Genomic DNA, 22,082 nt, shown 5'->3' on the forward strand with positions numbered 1-22,082 from the left:
GATGTAGGGAGGTATGAGGGAGATGTGTACCTGAAAATAACTGGAATGTTTTTCTTGTACAAGGATGCTTTGTTCCTTCAACAAAACAGTACCCGCTGTTAGTGTAGGACATTCTGCAGAAGTTTCAGGAGTGCAGCAGATTTAGAACAAGATGGCCATCTTGTGGTCGACATTTAGTCTAAGCGTACAAGCCATGTTTGGCAATAATGTGATAAATTTCTGGATGTGTACCAGCAAATATGTTTTGTGATTAACCCTAAACCTAACCTGAAGTAGTTTATATGTGTCAACATGGCCAGAGAAAAATTCTGATTCCTATTGTACATGTCCTTTTGTGTATGCCAAATGAGGTGAAATTTTGTCACAAAACAAACTAACATGTTGTTGACTTATAAGAAAAAATAGTGCTAACTCTAAGACAAACCCTGTATGGAATCAACCGATAAAGCATAGTGTTGTAATGGTGGTCGAGTTACCGAATGTTTGTGGATTTGTCAGCAAAGAAAGGTACCTTTGTTGGACACTTACTGGATCAGAGATTGACACTTAGTGTCAGTTTGTGGCCACATGACCACTGAAATCGTTATTACATAAAGTCACCATAAAATGCTGAGACTTTTACGAAAAAATACATGTAGAAAAGAAGCGAGGAAGAAGCCAACAAAAGGAAAGACTAATAAAAATGACCACACATTTAATGGGTACATGTAAGCTATCAGAAATAATAAATCAATAATTAAAAACTGAGACACACTGCCTGGCGCACATTCAGGGAAAGTCGCAACAGTTCATGTGATTGACAAACCTGAAACAATTTATTCAGCTTGAAAACTTTTCGGTTGTTTTCGGGTACACCCTTGTATATCCTTGGTGGAGCAACTGGCGAAGCGATGGAGCACCGAAGTAGGAGCAGTGGAATGGTGCAACATAAAGGGGCAGGTGACCTAAAAAGTGGCAACGGGTGTGCGATGGCCACGCTGGATTGGGCATTGCTCTTCGGCTACTTTGTTATGTTAAAGGGGTTGTAATAAGCCTCTATCTGTGGTTTGCTTAAATTACATGTATGTGTGTATCAGTAGGTATGGGGGGTGTCTGCCATTAGGGAAAGCCTGGAATTTTCAGGGGGAAAACAGGGAATTTTCACCTCGATTGCTTTGAGTCAGGGAAATTTGGTACTTACAGTGGCTGCATAAGATTTAATTGACTCTGATAGTGCATTTGAACTGACTTACAGCCTTCTGGTAGTAGTTCAAAATTTGCAGCTGGCACCACCATTTTTCTTTTCTTGCACCTAAAGCGCTAGTGTCATAGACTGCCAGGGAATTTTCATAAACAGTGAAGGAAAGCTTGGAACAATCAGGGAGCTTGAAAATGCCAACATAGTAGACACCCTGATATGTTAATTTTGTGGTGTGTTCATAGTAGTGGGTGCATGTTTGTGGTATGCAGTTGCTCACTGATAGTTTGGACATAAGCAATTATTTGGACAGCTTTGCGGCACTGTCACTTGTCCCAAAGCTGTAGTGTACAAGGACGATCTGAATTTTGGACACCTTACAGCACACTGTTTAATAATTTGAACTCTGCCTGCACGACCATATGTGATTTGGCCACAGAGTCGAGCAGAAATAGTTATGTTTTGGTTTTGATACATCACCTGCATAGTCATTGGCCACGTTGCTGGCGCCTCCTGGAATCCGTAACTAGAGAAGGTTAGTCAAGCCAGTACTTACCGATGCACCCAAAATGCAAGAAGAATGAAGCTGCTAAGTTGTAAAGGCTGTGTTTGTGGTTTGTTCTGCAGGTTCTGTGTGTCCAGTGCTTGTTAATATTTGAAATAGCGGCACGGTCCAGGTAGACTTCATTTATTACTACTACAGTCTAACCCGTTTATAATGAACTCGATAATTCCCCGAAAAATGGTTGTCATAGCAGTAGTTGGTTTATATTGATTCGTCCTTAAAAATGCTAAAAAATTAAGCACACTGAAGCAGGCATCAGCAATTACAATTCGGCAGCATTTTGGTTCAAAAACCAAGTTTTCAGTGTCATTTTTGTTCTCAGTGCGTTTCCACACCTCGCTGCAAAAGAACAAAAGGCATCGCCGTATAGCTCTTTCAAAATGGCGCCCTGTTCCAATCCTCTGTCATTTTGAAACTGTAAGCGCAGCTGCCATTTTTTATTCGAGAGCTTGTGATAAGTTTTACTGCCAGTTGACACGGCTGTATTCTGCAAAAGAGAGCGAAGCATTCTAGTTGGCAGGAAGCCCGAACTTCGGCAACTACGGTGGCATGCCGCCATCCTGCGAAGGCCTCGAACATCGTGGTCTCGGCATTACGACTGCACGTCAGCCACACAAGAGCCGTAAAATTACGGTATCGCTTCGGGTGGGGAAAAAATGCGTTGTTCGAATAGTAGAACGTCACTGCGGACAGTTATCAGCAATCGGCAATGTGGAAACAAAGCGTCATCGAACCGTGATCTCCTGATAACAGTGTAGTAACTACCGATCCTTTGCAACATTGCATGGCGGCGGCCTGTGGTCCAGCGTTCTCGCCGACTTGGACTACGTGAATATCGACAGTAACGACAGGAACGCTTGAGTGGCCACTCCCATAATGGAAGGACATAGATGATTGTTCCAAATCGTTGAAATAGGCGTAATGCATGTGGTGCCGGACGGACAGTTGCACAAAAATGAAAGCGCCGCTGTCGTGGCATCCAGTATCGCACTGGCGCATGCGATATGCTGTTTGGATGGATAGTATGAGCGTCCCCTTAAAAACGGGGCAGTGGGTTGCACCACCAAGCTTTTTTTCTTATTGTGCCTAATTTATTACGTATCCCTCCCCCTCCCCCTTTTTTTTACAGCAAAAAAAAACCTTAGCATCAAAATTTCTGAACCGTTATTGGGAATTTTGTTTTTGTACGCCTCTGATGTTATTGGTCTCCCTACTTTTCTGCCACCAAAACTCCAATAGCCCTTTACTGCTGTTTATGCTGTTCGCCTCCTCTCTAGAGGTGTGCGTTGAAAGTGAGTGACCTTCTTTGCAGCTTCTGAAACCCACGCGCGGCGGTCGCTCGCTCATATCGAAGGCCGTATCATTGTCGCATTTGGACTGGAGCGGTGGGCACACTTCCGTGCTTTGCTACTTCACGGGCGCCCTCTTTTTACAGTGACCGGGTTTGATGCGTTCACCGTAACAGTACGGTGATTAAAAAAGAAAATCATTCGTTATATCTGAAAGCCGTTTCAATAGGCAGGGTCAAAATATCATGAACGCACTGAAATGCAGGTCTTATAACCGATAGATCGTTATATCGTAAACGTTATAAGTGGGTTTGACTGTACTACAAATTTTTTTAGCTCAGAATCACCGTGCAGCTTCGAGTGGTGCCAACTCCACTCTCAATGTCTGCACCAACAGTGGCAGCTATAAAGCGAGGGAAGTGACAGACAGTGATCGTCGCAGAGAATCGCACAACCATTCAGCTATTGGAGCATGTTCGATCTCTGTTTAAAGGCCACCTGCGGCAAAATTTTGGTCTGCACAAAAAGTTCAGTTTCAGATAACGTATATATAGAGCTGCCTCAGTGCAAAATAGTATTATGTTTGAAATGCTAGTGGATGTGTCACGAAAGGCTTGGTCACGAAAGGCTTGGTATAGATGTCTTCTATACCGAAACTGAAAAGAAAGAAAAAAAAAAAACATCGCCATTACCGCTCGCTGGAAGTGACGCACGACTAAAAACGTGCTCCCAAGCTTGACCTCCAAGATTGGCTGTTGCCTTTGAGCTCCCCCTATGCGCTAAAAATCTCAGAGGCAATATGCTGGAACTTAACATCATACCTGCCACTCACCAGCTGCATGTGTCGTCTGCTTCAGTGCTATGTAAAGGCATCATATGTAAAGGCCTAAAGGAAATTAGACAATTACCAACCAGCCCAGCAATTCGCCAAGATTGCTTCAGCAGTATATACTGCTCATTTATAACCGAAGTAGCATAAGTAAAATTTTTTTGCAGCTGGCATTTAAGTTGTCAGGGAACTGAAATGCGGTGCATGCATCGGCTGTGCTTTCTTTGATCTGTAGCGACAGCACGATAGCAGTTGAAATGCAGACTGACCAGGTCGCACCCAAATTCATGCGCGTCCAGCAATCTGACTTACCGGTTGGCGAGTGTAAGAGGAACAAACAAAAAGCACTAGTCGTGCTGTTGCATTTCCATTGGTCATCGGTGATGTAGACTCGTAGACAGTAGCAGTCGATTATATCATAACTCACAGGGATCGTGGCATAGGAAAAGAATCATTTGAATGTTGATAGGTAACCATTCAATGATAGGATCTCATAATGCGAGTGCATTACAGTTGTACATGTGAATCATGAGAACTGCTGAGTTTATTTTTCTTTCAGGAACTGGGCAGACCCTGGTGCCTGTTTAGTAACAACACATGTCCTCAGCAATGTTAGAAGTCATTAATAGATGCCGGCTGTTGTTTAATTGCCTGTGAGGTCTTTTTGACAATGACAATGGAGTTTATTCTCATAAGAATACACAGAAATGGACCTTAGAACGAAAATCCACAAAACATGGCTTGAAAGGGTTTGAGGCCTTTTATTCAGCTATCTTGATTGCCAAACTTTGAGAGACTGAAACACAAAAATAAGGCCAGTCTTGATAAACAGCGAATTTGAAAAATTTTTTTGACGAGATCGTATCAATATCAAAATTTTACCGAAATTGATATTTGCTGGGTGTGAGACTATTGTAAATGTCCGGCATGGATGTCAATGCTAGATGCATTTTCAGTGCTGTGGTTAGTGATCAACAGGATGTGTGCACTAAATGAAGCTTTTATTTGTAAGAAATTGAAATTAATTGCTCATACCTGTGCCTCATGCGTCCAAAAAAAAATGACCTTAACTACTTAATGCCTTAAAGTTTGATGCCGTTCCCATGGTGTTACATGAACGTGGTTAACCCCACAAAGCCCTACGCATCATTTTTGATCCACTGCATTTGATGCTTAAAAACTCTGATTTAAGCACTGATTTAAAACCAAATGTAGAGCCCATACTAGTGTATTTGATATGCCGGAGGGAGTAAATTTTCTTTTCATCTGCAGTGGAATCGCGTTGATACGATCTTCACGGGAACTGGAAAATAAAGCGTATTATCCGAAAATCGTATCATCCAACGTAATATCCAACCAAATTGTATTATCGTGAAAAGAAAAAAAAAACCATATCATCCCAAAAATGTATTACGCAGAATCGTATCATCGAGGTTACACTGCAATTTCATTTCGTTTTTGTTATGATTTATACATTTCAATTAAACATAACAATTAAAGCCCCTTATGCTTTCCTTGACTTCAGTGTCTGTTGGCTTTAAAATGATTGTGGCGTTGTGTGTCTCAACTGTGGCGTCCTCTTACGCAGCACTCGCAGGCTTCGTCTACAAACTCAACATGGGTGTTCGTGGCTCACTTGTAGGCGCTGGGCTTGGAAGCCTACTTGGGTGAGTCATGTTCACAGTGCAGCCATTTGCAGCAAGTGCAGCAAGTTGGTTGAAAGAATGGGTTTGGCGATGCCAACCACCTTTCCAGTTCAGTGAGGACACTCACAAAATCCATCTGTCCATAAAGCATCATCATACGGTGGTGGCATTTCTCGACGTGTTGCTTTGGTCAGCAGCTGATGCTATGTTGACAATCCCGACAAAGAAACAAAACGCAAACAGCCAGCCTGATAAACAGTATGCCGTATTTACTTGCATAATGAGCACACTTTTTCCCCCAAAAATATGCACATCGTTAGGGGGTGCGTTCATTATGCAGGGTAAAATTTTGAGCAATTTTCCTTCCATGACCACCTCTAAAAATGTTGCAGTTTCGCCTGAAAGGCGAAGCATCGAATGCGATAGCAAATGCATAGACAGCTACATGTTGGCAGTTTAAATTTGCAGGCATATAATTTTTGTTGGCCGTTTAAATTTGCAGGCATTCGCTAACTATGTAAATTAACAAGCAAGGTGTCAGCGCGCACAGGCAAACATGAACACATCACACTCGATGACTGCAGACACTCGCTGTCAAAACGTTGGCATGAGGAAGCGCAGCAGCAACAGCGAGTGAAGTGACCTTCGTGCTGTGTATTGCTTCAACGCAAACTGAGTGGCGAGAACGGAGCGTGAACGAAGGTATAAGCCGTCGTCGCACCTAGACTCGGCCCCCGACGGAGATCGCTTTCAACATAAGCTGCGCATTTTCGCCAAATGTGCAGTTGCTGCGCCGCCCACCTCCCTCCCCTCCCCCCGGTGCCACGTGCACGACGGAATATGGCACGTTTCCTCCCCGCTTTCCTTCCTCGAACGCAGGAGATTGAGGCAAGATCGTTGGCCCTGATGGCAAAATGTGCCTGGAGTGTCCATATAATTCCTATCTTAATCAAAGTAGGAGACACGGTATGATTCGGCGTCTGATACGACGTCTGATACAATTGTACCCACTGAATGCCATATCGGATGCCGAATCGTGCCGTGTCTCTCCTACTTCACGGCAGCAATTTCATGGTGCGATCATTATGCGAGGAAAAGAAAAATCCACTTCTTGATTGGAAAAGGGTGTTTGCGTTCATAACGCGAGTGCATTCATTATGGGAGTAAATACAGTATATTGACTGCTGGTGTCTACTAACACGATGGCTTTAGCGAAACACTACATTTGGTTTTAAAGTGACCACTAGCGTTCTTTGAAAGTCCCCCTGAATGCCTATTTTCTTTTTTGTGTCTGGCCAAATGCATGCATACTCGGGAATTCCAGTTTGTGTATGGTGGGCTGGCTGTGTAGCTGCACGATGAGCTACGAGGAAGCTACGCATTCTTTGGATGGTTCATCACTGGGAAACAATGATGGCGTTCCTTCTCACGTCCAGTCTCCGGCATTGCCAGTGTTCATCTTGCATCACGTATAGATAGAGGTCTCGTGTGGGTTCCACATTAGTGGAAAAAAACACAAGCTGTGCACTGGAATTTTGTGCTTTTGATGACCTTGTCGGGATAAGGGGGATGCCCACGGCCCTCTGCCTCGGCGCACTGAGCCCCGCGGTTGGCACATGCCTGCGCATCAACTGCAGTCCGGTACAAGCTCGAGGAAACAATAAACGACAACCACGTGTACACTCGGAAAGCATTTATTACGACTGCAGCTAACAGCTAGCTATAGTTGACTTCTTTGAGGGTTCCCTCGAAGAGAATAATACACTAGGCAAAGAAGGGTTTCTGACTTACCAACTGTGGAATACGGGCGGCCGCGGCGTTTGTCGCGGCAAGAACGCGGCAAGAACGCGGTTGACTAACCACGTGCGGGAATACTGGAGCGGCGGCGGAGACTTCCGCCGTCGCCGCTTGCTGGGGACCAGAGACCCCAACGATGTCAGCGGGACCTCACGTGACCCACCCGGTGGCGCTGATAGCGCTTGCGATTCCCGTGCGCCGCCCGCGAAAGGAAAGCTTCCCCTCTCCCCACCCTCGCTGGCTCGCATGCGCCCGACGCGATGTTCGCCGCGCATGCGGCAGTCATGGGACCCAAGGATTCCCACATCCCACCACCCTTAAATGTTCCCCTACGGCGGAGAAATGGCTGGGAGGACGGCGTTGACGAAGTGTCCGGGCAGATGCGATGGTAAACTCGCAAGAAATGGCAGCGTCCGCGTCGATAGGCAGCACGGTCCTGTGTGGTGGCCGCCCAGATGTCAACCACGCTGAAGATGGCTTGCCCTCAAGATGCGCGCCGCAATGTCCTCCTGGAAACGGCGGGTCAAGACTTTCTCGAAGCGGCGTGCGCGCCGGCACGATGAACCTCGCACCGACGCATCCTCGTGGGAGTGTATGATGGTGGGCCTCCCTCAGCGTGGCTGCCATGTGCTGCTGCATCGGACCGCGAACAGGGAGGGGCCGAGACAGCAGGCAGGGACGTGGACGATGGCAGCAATAAGTCCAGGCGGCTTCACTTGTTCTGCAAAGTCGCTCAAATGCACTCCACAAACACTTAGAATTAAGGCAGTAGAGGCCGCCGCAGTGTCAGCCGTCTGACACGATGCTGAACTACCCGTCTACCGCATAGCTTTACGCGGCAACGAAAAAAAAACAAAAACAATCCAGTTCGTTTGAATGAAGTTATTCGCTTCGACCGAATTTTTCCGGTCCGATCTAGCGTGAAAGTGGACGATGCTCGTATGAACAAAGCGCTCTATCATCCCCCGAGATTTCTGTTATTCCGCCCGCAAAATATTGAGTCCATCTGAACAAAATTAGCTTCCTATTTCGAACAAGGTTTCTCCGCTCGGGCGAGTATAGTAAAACTAGCGAATCCGTTTGCACCCGCTAAATGTCACGGCATGGTCGTCATCGAACATGCGACCGGCAGCTCCGCAGAGCCTTAGGCCTAATCGCGTCCATGAAGGATACCAATGCCACAAAAGATCCATAAAAGGTTCCAATGCGCCGCTGTGAGGAGATGCAGGCCTAGCTAAGTGGTCCCCGCTCGCTGCTCAACACGCAGCTTCCGAGCCGACTCCTGGGACTGCGCCCCACTGACGTCCTAGCCAGCGTTTCCGGTGCCCGCTCCCAGAGCCAAACATACAGAAAGGAGGCTATTTACATATTTACAAGGAAAATCGACCACCGCGTCGGCTGCTGCACTCACTCACTTCGGGCGTACTCTTAGGATAAAACTCGCTGCAAATCTCAGCATCTACACGAGTTCGGCGACACTGGCGCAGCGTTAACTCGCACTCAAGAAAGCCCACGCCCAATCTAGCTAGCAATCACGCCTTTAGGTGAGGCCTAACGTTGGTCCGGATAAAGTCTTCCTCGCACCGAACCGATCGTCGTCCCGTTTTCCCAAGAGCTTGCCCCACGTTGGGCGCCAAAATGTCGGGATAAGGGGGATGCCCACGGCCCTCTGCCTCAACACACCGAGCCCCGCGGTTGGCGCATGCCTGCGCATCAACCGCGGTCCGGTACAAGCTCGAGGAAACAATAGACGACAACTACGTGTACACTCGGAAAGCATTTATTACGACTGCAGCTAACACTTCGAGCAGGCCAGCTAGCCATAGTTGACATCGCTGAGGGTTCCCTCGAAGAGAATAATACACTAGGCAAAGAAGGGTTTCCGACTTACCAACTGTGGAATACGGGCGGCTGCGGCGTTTGCCGCGGCAAGAACGCGGTTGACTAACCACGTGCAGGAATACGGGAGCGGCGGCGGAGACTTCCGCCGTCGCCGCTTGCTGGGGACCAAAGAGACCCGGGCGATGTCAGCGGGACCTCACGTGACCCACCCGGTGGCGCTGATAAGCGCTTGCGATTCCCGTGCGCTGCCCGCGAAAGGAAAGCTTCCCCTCTCCCCACCCTCGCTGTCTTGCATGCGCCCAACGTGATGTTCAGCCGCGCGTGCGGCGGTCATGGGACCCGAGGATTCCCACAACCTCTAAAGCCCAATAAAAGAAAAGCTTCTATAGATGTGAAAAAAAAATGCATAGATTCGCCTTTACTAGTCCAAAAGCATTACACATCACTAAACGATGCTTTAATCATCAAAACGTCATTAAAGTGTTAAGCATGCCATCTTCATGGCCCTGCCGGTTCATAAAATGCATTTCAGCGATCCATAAAGTTGCATGGATAATTAAGCGGGTTCAGCAAGCTATTTGCTTATTTATGTAATCAGCTTTAATGGTTTCTGCATAAACATTTCTGAATATAGGTGCAGGTCTTTGAGAGAAAAGATATAGCACCTTTAAGGTAGAAGATTGGGCTAATTGGAACTTTGACATCCGAGACATTCAGCGCTTTAGGAGACACTTCAGATTAAGACAGAAAAGATGACGGGACGGGAAGGTTCGAAAATTTCAAGACTATTGGCAGTTAAAAGCTGTACAATGTGGGCTAGTATGCTCAATACTGTACAACCCAATAATTTCGTGGCCTCACTTGTTCTTGAAGCGAGGAATTTGGGCATAGTTGCGGCTACTAAACATTGCGATATGGGGTTTTAGCCATACGGCTCACTTAGGGCCAGGAAAGCTCCTTGTGTTATTTTTTTTTTTTCACCATTTCTTCCTTTCCAAAACAGTGGGGTCTGTTTAGGCTTCTATGTGATTCGGACATTTTCTTCAGGCATGATTTCTAATACATCACTGTTGGCCTGAGAGATGCATTGGCTTGCTAGTGCAAAATCAATTGGCATGCTCGCATGCACATTCAAGTCAAGATTTATTTACAACATGCACAAAGTAGTGTCATTTCTTGTTTCCTTTGCACACATTCTTGTTTTCTGGCACAGTGCAAGCTTGCGTAGCCACGTAAATCGAGTGTGCCATTTTTTCACGGGTACAGACATCCAGACCAGCTGGCAAAGTAAATGTTTAGTTTTTAGCATAATGTCCACATTTTTTCCCTGAAAATTTTGCGTGCCCTTATTTTCCAACAATTTTCGACCGCAAAATTCGTGGAGATTAAGGGTACGCAAAGATTTTGCAGTATTACGGTTTTACAGTATTGGCGGACATGTAATCAGTGTTTGTATGGAGGCCATGCCTCACCCATTTCATTGGACAGTGCTGGACCAGGCAGATGCTGAGTTAGCAGAGTTTGACGCCCTGAAAGCCCATGACGTTTCAGCAGTGAAGAGATTGCACCACATTTTAAAGGGTCACTACAAGGAAAATTATTTCACCTGTAGTATTAGTAAATTACCCTTCTACAATACTTAAAAATTCACTCTTACCACGAGAAGACGCTTGGTAAGCTAGAGGAGATGCAATAGAGAAGGACGGGAAGGTGGGGGGGGGGGGGGGGCAACGCTGCCTCAAAGTTCCTGCACTAGCTTACTGTGATGTCATGCATTTTGACTGTGTCTAATAGGGCCTGCCTAATCGTTTATCTCTAAAAATAGACTACATTGTGCTCTAGAGGAACCAAATATTCATGATCTGTCAGTGCAACTGGAAAAAAATGAAAAAGAACAGATGACTAGCGCCTGTGATCGTCTCTTCTTTTTTGTCCTTGCCTAATTGTTGCGCTGACAGATCATGAACGCATTCCAACTCGTCCAGTTCTTGCTACTTGAGCCAAACATTGAACATGGCAAATTTTGGAAACTGCTACTGAGCCAACACGGCCCAAATAAAAAAAAGATACCATGAAATCTGGGATGTCACACTGACATGTCGGAGCTAGTGTCTCAGCGCAAAGTTCAGGAAATGTAATGTTGACCTTCGTTTTCTCTTCTAATAACATGCTATATTATTGTGAAATGAACGAAAGTAGAGTTTTTGTAAAATACCTAGTCAGTCTATACTTATTATGTGTTTCTCTTTGGTGTAATTTTAACTTATTTTTATTTTTGCAGGTTTTTATCGGGTGCGACGCTGAGTGTGACCACCAAGGTGATGGGGGTTACAGTGCCAGAGTTTCGGTATTGGCAGCATGACTACTGGATGCAGGAATACAGGTAGGACCGGGAGAGGCATGTTTGGTGGCATCAGTATATTAACCCTTTGGGTGTCAAGTGTTCTTCCGCAGTGCAACAATTTTAATTTCTAATTAACACGTTAGCAGGCTTTAAACTCAAGTGCTACTTATTGGTGAAATGTTGCGTTGTTTAAGTAGGACTTGAAATCTGAAAAATTTAATAAGAAATTGTGACTTGTGCTCGTTAATGATCTTCATCAGGATAATTAGTGTTCCTCAGGCAACATGCCTTCATTGTCTTGTCATGGTCCCTTAGAGACACCTCACAATCAATATCGAAGTCCTTTGAATCAAAGTTCTTACGAAATTCTTCAATTTCTACGTCTTTCAAAGCTCTTGAATGTTTGCGCTGTTCAAAAATGCGCGAGCTTTCTGTGCCAATAAACTGTGTTGGAAAATGAAAAAAAAGAGAAGTTTTGTCGCATCACGTGTTGTACGAAAACAAGAACTTACCACATAATTTTAGTTTACCCAACTTCTGAGTTTATGGTGCTAACTAGTCTGAGGATGTTTCACGATCACGAATTATCTTGGTCACTGCCGGAGATCTGCATCGGCAGCTTACAAGTACACTCGGGCATAATGACTTAATTAAATGCGCCACGCAGAACAATAAGCATCACTTGTCTGGCTGACAGGAATGGCAAAGTTGACCTTCCTGATGAAAAATGGGAACAAAAGAGAATGTCTCTCTGTTGTCATAAGTGAATGGTTCTTATTCTTTTCTTTCGGCACTTTCACAACTTATAGCAGTGTAGAAGTAAAGTTTAGGATGGAGCTGGATGAAAGTGTGACCTTCAAACTGTCCAGTTAAGTTTTGCGATTACAAATGACATTGAGGGCGAAAGTTTTGTGCAAGTGTTATTATTAGGTGACAGTGGAGTGCTAGAGTGCTGTTCTAGGTTGACAGGCTATTCATTGCAAGCTGCATTATGGCCCTGGCGCCCCATACATACTGGCTAATAGCCTTGTTCCTATACTTGTATTTTCATTAATAAAAGTGAAACAAGGTAGTCATCTTAGGAAAGCAAAAACTCGAATTGATGAGCAGTGGGCAAACAAAGAAAATTGTGGCCAGCAGCCAGCATTTCGATAGAGGGACTTACCTTTATCGGCTATCTGTGGCAATCTGGTTATCTGGACAGCACCTTTAAGTGACCTTGCAAAAAACTGTAGCATGCATGCTGCCTATTGTAAAAAATGCATTCATGGTTGACCTAGGCAGTTATATGGTAATTGTAATTTTAGTCCTCATGGCCTTTCTTTTTCGCACACAAGCTTAGCATTCCTGAAAACCATCAAGTTGTTCTTAAAGCATTTTTCTATGTTTCTGTAAATATAGCAAGCACATCCCTTCTGCAGGCATTCTTCCCTGATTACTATATAAATACTATAACACTTTTCGCAGTACAGCTTAGATCACTTATAACATAACTGCCTATAGTGCAGACGCGGCTATAACGCAACCTTTTCTGACTCGCATTTACCCTCCCATAGGACTCCATGTACTACTATATGCATACCACTTTAAGTGTAGTCGTGTGAGACGAAATACCAGTTATAATGCGGCTTCTGCAGGAAAAGCGCGAACACAAGCATGGTAACGAGCGCGCCCGCTGATAGGAGGGGACAGCGACGAAGGTGATGCGGAGCGAGAAAACAAGAAAAAAAGTACAAGAACAGGGAAAAAAAACTGCAGCGCGATGCGGGCGTGCGAGGGTTGCCTAGGTGACGGATAAGCCTTTGCTCGGCCGCTTATCAGTGGCTCGCCCTTCGCACTTAACGCTTGGGCATTGTCGCTCTTTGGCGCGCTTTAGCTCTTCAGTCTGTGTGTGCCTGCTGCTATGTCCATCATTGTGAAGTGCAGGTAACGCCCACGCGACCTTGACTTCGGTCAGTTTAAACGGTGCTCTGCAAGTTTAGTTCGGAGCCTTTAGGCTTTATGCCCACGTGTGAGCTTCCACTGTTCCTACCAGTACGTGCACAAGTAGGCAACTTGGTAGGCGTTCGCTGTGTTGCCGTGGCTGATCGCTTAAGAATCAAACTCCCCTTCATACGCAGTACTGTCAGTTCAACCCGTGCACATGATCGCATGCGCCATCTTTATGTAATCATCTGTGGGTACAAACATATCAACTGCCGCAAGCTAGGCCTAACCAGCACTCCTTGTCGGGAGTCGGCGACCAAAGTTGCAGTTTGGGGCCGAGTCAATGAAACATGTCGCAGTGGCTATACGGCACCTGAAGAGCGGAGGAACCACCTCAAAAATGGAAATGAGGGCACAGGGGGCACGAGCAACACTCGAATGGCGTCAGCTTGGCTTGCGGTCGCCATGTTTTTGTAACTGCGGGCTCACGAATCAGTCCGAGAAATTGAACGAGAGACTGTGCGGTGTTCAAAATTTCGGTTGTTCTGTGGAGTTGGTGGTGGTGCCGCAGGGAATTTCAAATAATCGAGCAGGTCTGAAAATTTGGTCAGTGACTTACTTGCCGCTATGTTGTCCTTTTTTTGTTACTTTGTCTGCTTCATGCGCAGCTGCGGGTCCTCAGACATTAACCTTTCCACATTCGTAAATTTAAATGGATGAAAACATCCTGGTCACATGCTTCGTTTCTCAGATACACGCCACTGCTTGATCTACATGGTTTGCACGTGTGCAGCCTTTGAAAAATGTTGTTTTGGTTGTAGTGCAGTACCGCTCATAGTACGGATATTCGCAACTCCGGCAACTTATGCTATAGGCAATCAGCGCTGTACTTCACAAAGGTTACCATGTTAAAGGGCGAACCTAGTGAGTCTTTTTTTCATCTGGTCTGAGAAGTGGTTGTTTTAGATTCCTCAGCAACTCCTGTAAGATGGTTTATGTCGCATAAAAATGCTGAAATAAGTTGAAATAAATATTTTGTAAAATATCGGAGTCTCATAGGATTTCGATTGCAGTGCCGTCTTATGGTCTTGTTTGCTGCACAACTACATAAAATTCCTACTTTACACAAACTACAGAATCATACAACGTACACATGCATTCAGCACATTGCTAGTACAAACTGTTGCTTAGACTTATAGGGTCATTAATTAGCATACTTCATTTAAATCTAGTATAATTGTTGTTATTTGATACAGCTTAACATTTCTTTGTTTGTTTTTATTCAGATTGAAGCTTGCCTGGAACCATTACAAAGCAGTTCGTGAAATATAATGCTTATGATTTCAAGGAGAGACAATTTAGTATGCCTCATGGGCAAAGTTATTGTGGGTTTCAGCTAAGTGAACATAGCTGTAGTACTTGGTGACAGGTAATAAATGCAGTGGCAAGTGTCTCTCAAAGTAAACAAATGCACTCGTTCATACTGTGTTCAATCCTGCCTCATTTCCAAGTACCTGTGCCCCTGCTATTGCCTTCCTGAGGTGCTAAAACTTGTCACCATGCTACGAGAGCTTTTTGTTTGCAAAGTGTGGTTGACACTCATGTATGCGAGTGAATCAACTATGCTTTCCTTGGTACATCATGTGCCCATACTAGAGTGGGCCATCAGCAAGAAGGCAGTGGGCAGGAATTGTCAAAATCGCTGTCCTAATCCTTTTTAAAAATACAATAGACTTCTGTTAATTTTACTCCGGTTAACTTGATTTTTCGATTAAATGGATCCCGACTGAAGGTCTTGGCTGGTGCCCATGCATTTTGATTGGACCAAGGTTTCGTTATTTCGATCCTAACGTTGGCTTTCACCTGATAGTTCCAACTTGAATAGTCAGCACGCACGAGCCTCAACCCTATGGTGACCCCTTTAGTGGCAGCGTCTGTCTTGGTGGAGCTTAGGGGAGCTTAGTGAATGCGTTGAACACATGTCATCTTTCCTGTTTAAAACGCCTATGTTCAGCCTGCTCTTACAAGATTTTTTTATCAATAACCGTAGCTCACATTGTCTCATTACGATATTTATCTGATTCTAATGTGTGCCTTTTTTTTTCTTTTTTCTTCTAAGAAAATTGGGCCGGGAATTGTTTGCGTGGTGCAATCGAATATGAAACCAAAACCACCTTCACAGTATTTGTATGCTTTACCACATAACATGTATTGTGGCGAAGCTGAACTTAGAAAACCGGCCTTCATTGTGCAACACATATTAGACCCTTGCATATTACTTTGTTCAAAAATCGGGTGTGCATTAGAGTTTTACTTTGTTTAGGAGCTTTACCGTTATTTCTATGTTAGTTTTCTACTCTGGACACATTGAAAGCGGGCATGCATTTAAAATCTGACGGGTAATTCTAACATGCCGCTCACTTTCTAAAGTGGGCATGTTAGAATCAGGCAAATGCTACCAAAAAAGTGTTTTGTCGTTTTTTCTGCATCTTGTTTAATTCAACCCACCGGATAATTTGATCACTTTTGTTGGTCCCGTTGGGGTTGAAGTAACAGAAGTTGACTGTACTTGCTTGGAGCATTTGACGTCTGATGCCTTCAGTGTTTCGCTTGCATTTTTTTTTTGTCGTTGTGATCTAGTACTGGCCCTTAACCTTGGCTTGTGAACAAGTCTATGTTGAAGATATGCTGAAAAAGTGTTATTTTTGAACTTTGCAGTGAAAAGAAGGCGTTATGGCAGAAAGAACAAGCAGCAAAAGGCTCGAAGTCATCTTAAGTCCAGTGCAGAAAGCTTCAAGCAGAAGACCTTGTATAGTTGTTTAGTTAGAATTGTGTATTAAAGGTTATTGTACCCATACGTGTGCTTTTTCATGTGGCATGAAGTGGCATAGCAGGAACTGCTGAAACTGCATTGTCATGATGTGTCACAAGCAATCGGTGTAACCTCGAGCCTGAGCACGATGCACATAACTTTGCTTCACATACTAGGGGTATTGGTGGGGCTGCTGTGTAGCCTGCCTTTTCCTCGACTTTGCTTTCCTGCAGAAGGGAAACAATACAGAGGTCTTCAAATAAGCTACACAATAGCATTACTTCTCACAGACTTGGTGGTGCGGATTAGGTGTAGGGTGCCACACGCATCTTTAGTGCTTCTGGCAGAGTTGGCTGTTAAGCTCACTCAGGTCTTAATTCTTATCTTGGAAAGATTGACTGCGTTGATGACTGACCAAGCTATTTAAAGGGGCTCTGAGACTTCTTCTAAGAGGTCAGTGCCTCACGGATCTTCTTCTGGAGCAATTTTACGAAGTCATATTGCATCTGCCAAAAGCCGTGAATATGAAGTGGCTTTTTGTGACATTGATAAGCAACTCATCATCGTTCCCATGAGTGCAGCGTTAAGCTACACTTAGTAACATTCGTCCATGCTACGAAAACTTTTGATGGCTTGTAGGCATTTTGTAGAGCACCTGCAGCATATATACCAGTGTTGTCGATTGCAGCAGTGAGAGAGAATACGACCACAAAGAAGCCGGGCTTCTGGTCAAAGCGTGCTGGAAAGCTGATATGCGCGCCTTTATTCCAAAAGGAAAGGACTCTACCTTGCGCGGTTGCGGGTGTTTGGAGAGTGCAGACCAACACTGCCCTCATGCCTCCATGCTTTGCTGTTCTCCACATGTGAGCACCAGCATGCTTCCAGCAACAGCAGAACTGACCTGCAGAATGGTCCACATGGCAGCCTACTGACAATGCACAAGATGCCACTGCCTGACGCTGATAGACACTGAACATCCAGAGCAAGTGTGGCTCTTCTGGCTTTCGCAAAAGCACGATCCACTCAGTTGCACAAGCTGCGACCCACATCTGGCCATCTATGATCTGGGAGTGGATGCGACCGGTCGGCAACCACCATCTTTGAGCGCACCTTGTGGTGACGGACATCATGGCTGAATTCCAAGGCGCGCCAGAATCATTCCTACCGTGCGAATCAATGTTGACAATACTCAAGAGGGAAAGGTTATCGTAAAGATGATTGCGTTTGAACAATGAACAACCCTAGCTCACAGACAACATGGAGCGAGAACATAAAAGAAAGGATTAAAAAGGGAAACTATTTAGGAGCAATGTCAATTCGTCTATAGCATTCGTCACCCTGCCGAAATCAGGTCCCTGGAAAGGCTTGCTTTTGCTTAAAGAGAACCCGTGTACAGCGACCGTCCCCTTAGACCGGGACTGTTCAGTTGGGTCGTGGTCTGCTGTAGATTTTTTTCGGCGCGGTGCATAAATACACAGCCTCGGGAACGTGCGTGAAGTACTCAAAGAATGTGAATGCATTAAAATTAAGTTCTGTGGTTTTACGTGCAAAAACCATGATATGATTATGAGGCATGCGGTAGTGTAGGACTTCGGGTTAATTTTGACCACTTGGGGTTCTTTTAACATGCACCCAATGCAGATACACGGGCACTTTGTTTGCATTTCGTGTCCATCGAAATACGTGCCCGCGAGCTTAGCAGCGCCACACCAATGCCATTATGTCGCGCGAATAATTCTGACTAGAGCACTGCACGGGCCTGATTTTTTGGCCCGAGCCCGGCCCAGGCCCGTAATACAAAGCCCGAGACCGACCCGGGCACGAGTGTACATGACTGAGACCAGCTCGGGCCCGGCCCGGGCCCGTGGTTCCAAGCCCGGGCCCGACCCGGGCCCATGTTACTGAGCCCGGGCCCGACCCGGACCAGGCTCGACCTATAAGAAAAAAAAATCTTTTTTTACTTACAGATTGTACCGAATCTGTCAGCCTCACCTTCTCGAGCTGCAGTATATAAGCAATACAAAGATAATGTTCAATAGCCTGGCAAGGGAACAAGAATTCAGGATCGCCAGTCAGCCTCTAGAGTCTGTAAAGGAGTACGTTTATCTAGGTCAATTACTCACAGGGGACCCTGATCATGAGAAAGAAATTTGCAGAAGAATAAAATTGGGTTGGAGTGCATACGGCAGGCATTGCCAAATCCTGACTGGGAGCTTACCACTGTCGTTGAGAAGAAAAGTGTACAATCATTGCATTCTACCGGTGCTTACATATGGGGCAGAAACTTGGCGGTTAACAAAGAAGCTTGAGAACAAGTTAAGGACTGCACAAAGAGCGAAGGAACGAAAAATCTTAAGAGTAACATTAAGAGACAGGAAGAGAGCAGTGTGGATCAGAGACCAAACGGGGATAGCGGATATTCTAGTTGACATTAAGCGGAAGAAATGGAGCTGGGCAGGCCATGTAATGCGTAGGATGGATAACCGGTGGACGATTAGGGTTACAGAATGGATACCAAGAGAAGGGAAGTGCAGTCGAGGACGGCAGAAAACCAGGTGGGATGATGAAGTTAGGAAATTTGCAGGCGCAAGTTGGAATACGCTAGCGCAAGACAGGGGTAATTGGAGATCGCAGGGAGAGGCCTTCGTCCTGCAGTGGACTTAAATATAGGCTGATGATGATGATGATATTATGAAGTCTCTGTTGGCACGACGTTTATTCAGCCCGAGTACTCGGGAGCGAACCAGCAAAGGCACACACCCGATGATGATGATCACACATAACTGAAGATGAGGATAGAGCAACGTAGAATGATGATGATAATTATACAGATGAAGAAGACGTGCGTAATAAACGCCCAGACTAATTTCCCCCCCACGTGGAAGCGGCCATCCTGGCCGCAGGTCAAGGTGACGAAGAACGCTGCGTGAAGGGTTTCATGCGGGAGACATGAACGACCTCGGTGCTGCGACAACGGCGGTCTGTTGCGGCGACAACAGGAGTCACGCGATAATTGATGGGCGATGTCTGCTCCAGGACTATGTAGGGCCCGATGAATCGCGGCTGGAACTTGTCGCACAAACCAGGCGTGAGAAGGGGCATCAATAGAAGTATTTCCTCGCCAGGTCGGAAAGACACAACACGATGGAAGGTGTCGTAAATGATCTTCCGGTCTTGTTGTCAGGCCGCCGTGTTTACGCGAGAACGCTGGCGACACTGGGCAAGTCGTGAAACGAATTCTTCGCTAGACGATGCAGATTGGTTGATAGGAGAATCGAAGAAAGAAACGTCTAGAAGGGAAGTAGGCGACCGTCCATAAACTAGGTAAAATGGCGAGTAGCCGGTGGTACGCTGAACGGCCGTGTTGTAAGCGAAAGTTACGAATGGTAGAAGCTTGTCCCAATTCTTGTGATCAGGCTGAATATATATGGAGAGCATGTCGGCAAGCGTGCGATGAAACCGCTCTGTCAAGCCGTTAGTTTGTGGATGGTTACTCGACGCTGTTTTGTGGGTGGTACCAGAGGCGCGCAAGACTTCATTTAAAAGTTGCGAAAGGAAGACCTTTCCACGGTCGCTTAGCAGTAGCCGAGAAGCACTATGGCGCAGAATTATAGCTTGAAGGACGAAGTCGGCAACCTCCGGAGCTGAGCCAGTGATCACTGATGTTGTCTCAGCGTAGCGCGTCAGGTAATCGATGGCGGTCACTATCCTCCGATTGCCAGCTGCAGTAACAGGAAGGGGCCCGTAATGGTCGATGCCAACAACCTCAAATGGTGCGGTGGGACACGGAATAGGCAGTAAGTTATCGTATAATTCTTCTCGGCATCGGTGATTACACGGCTGGCGTATGCAACGACTCTCTCGCGTGAAGAGTTGTCGCGTTGCAGAAGAATGGCACCGATGCCGTGGCCGCTAGCGTCTGTGTGCAAGAGAGTCGGTGCACTGCAGTCTCATCAAAATGGCAAAGCATAGGTTCAGACGTGAGGGCGCCCTTCAGCATGTCAAAGGCTGCTTCACATTCTTGAGACCAGAGAAAGGGTACACTGGAAGCAAGGAGCTTGTGTAGCGGCGCAGCGATGGAGGCAAAGTTCCGTATAAAGCGACGGAAATAAGAAGCGAGGCCAAGGAAGCTTCGCAAGTCTTTAGGCCTTTCTGGGCGAGGGAAGCGAAGGACAGCATCAATCTTGTCAGGGTCACGACATATGCCCTCCTTGCTCACGACATGCCCCAGGACCTTAATAGATCTACTGGCGAAACGGCATTTCTTCGTGTTGAGCTGAAGATCAGCGTCGGCAAGGCACGTCAGAACTTCATCTAAGCGTTGCATCTAAGCTTCATCTGAGCGTGCTGAGAAAATGTAATTATGTTGATGAAAAGACGACAATGTCATCCAGGTAGCAGAGGCAAGTTTTCCATTTCAGGCCATGACGTTGAATTCATAAAGTCTATCAGGGGTGGCAAACGCTGTTTTTTCTTTATCGTCTTCGTGCATTGGGATTTGCCAATAGCTGGAGCGCAGATCGAGGCTTGAAAACTATTCTGCACCTTGTAGTAAATCAAGGGCGTCGTCAATGCGAGGCATAGGGTATACGTCCTTTCGAGTGATCTTATTGAGGGCCCGGTAATCGACGCAAAAGCGCACGGAACCGTCTTTTTTTCGCACCAAAACAACTAGAGATGACGAAGGGCTAGCTGAGGGCCGGATGACCTTCTGCTGTAGCATGTCCGCGAAATTTTCTTCTATGATTTTCCGCTCGGCTAGGGACACACGGTACGGGCGTCGGTGCACTCTGGACGCGTCGTCTGTCTGAATGCGATGCGCTGCAGCTGTGGTTTGACCCAGAGTCGACGAATGGACATCAAATAAATTTGCGTGTTTGTTCAACAAAGCAAGCAGCTGCTGCGTCTGTGAAGGTGGCAAGTCACCGCTGATGGCTGCAGTAAGGGCAGAGGGAGAAGCAGTAGCACAAGTAGAAGAGTCTTTGGAAGACATAGTTGCAAGGGGCACGACGCATACAGGTCCTGGGTCGGCCGCGCAAGCCACTGTGCTGTTTTGCGGAAGGAGAATTTTCTCCGATGTCGCGTTCGCGTTCGTGGCGGGGACAAGCGCCGAGCCATTGTAAAATCGAACTACACCTGGTGCAAAAGCGATGCCTTTATGAAGACAACGGGAAGAGGGCAAGACCAAGACGTCACCATGGTCGGTATCGGTCGACATAATGGTAATAATGCGCTGTCGGCCGGGAGGCAGTTCGTTATCTTCCGCAGCGATCAGGTGCAACGCCGTGTACGTGTCTTCCCCAAGTAAGTAGTCGGTGTCCGTAAGATGCACGACGCGCGCTGACCACAACAAATAGCCGCGGAAGCAGAAGACAGAAAATCCCACCCTAAAATAAGTGGATGAGCGCACGGTGACAGCACAGCTAATTATATGGTGCCGAATATCACCAATCACGACGCGGGCAGTACAAAGAGCGGAAGGTCGAAAAGTGTCCCCTTGGGCTGCAACTAGTGTCGGTCCATCGTATGGCGTCGTGACTTTCCTGAGACGGGAACATAAATCTGCGTAAATAACGGAAATTGTCGCGCCTGTGTCCACCAAAGCATCGACGGGCACTCCTTGGACAAACACCGAGAGCCTATTGGACGGGCGCGCTGGAGGAAATTCAGTCCTGGTGTCGTATGCAGTTTGTCCTCCAAAAACTGCATCGCTTAGTTTTCCGGACGAATGTTAGAGTTGAGGGAGACGGGCCGTAGTGGTGACGTGGAGCGGCGGAATGGCAAAGGGGAGCGGCGCCTGGCTGAACGGCAAGTGCTGCGGTCTTCATTCGATGCGGGCGGAGAAGTAGAGCGGA

The 22,082-nt window shown here is 46.3% G+C and overlaps 1 protein-coding gene across 1 annotated transcript in view; it reads left to right on the plus strand.

Moving 5' to 3' along the window:
* The window catches only part of LOC119466476 (RPII140-upstream gene protein), a 28,018-nt gene extending 11,746 nt beyond the window's left edge, over positions 1-16,272 (plus strand). Inside the window, exons 5-7 of the mRNA XM_037726990.2 lie at positions 5,449-5,527; positions 11,427-11,528; positions 16,134-16,272. Coding sequence (XP_037582918.1) covers positions 5,449-5,527; positions 11,427-11,528; positions 16,134-16,191 — 239 coding nt within the window. The 3' untranslated portion in view covers positions 16,192-16,272. The remainder of the gene's footprint in view (positions 1-5,448; positions 5,528-11,426; positions 11,529-16,133) is intronic.
* Positions 16,273-22,082: the final 5,810 nt, after the last annotated feature.

This window comes from Dermacentor silvarum, chromosome 10, assembly GCF_013339745.2.
Source record: "Dermacentor silvarum isolate Dsil-2018 chromosome 10, BIME_Dsil_1.4, whole genome shotgun sequence".
Lineage (NCBI taxonomy): Eukaryota > Metazoa > Arthropoda > Arachnida > Ixodida > Ixodidae > Dermacentor > Dermacentor silvarum.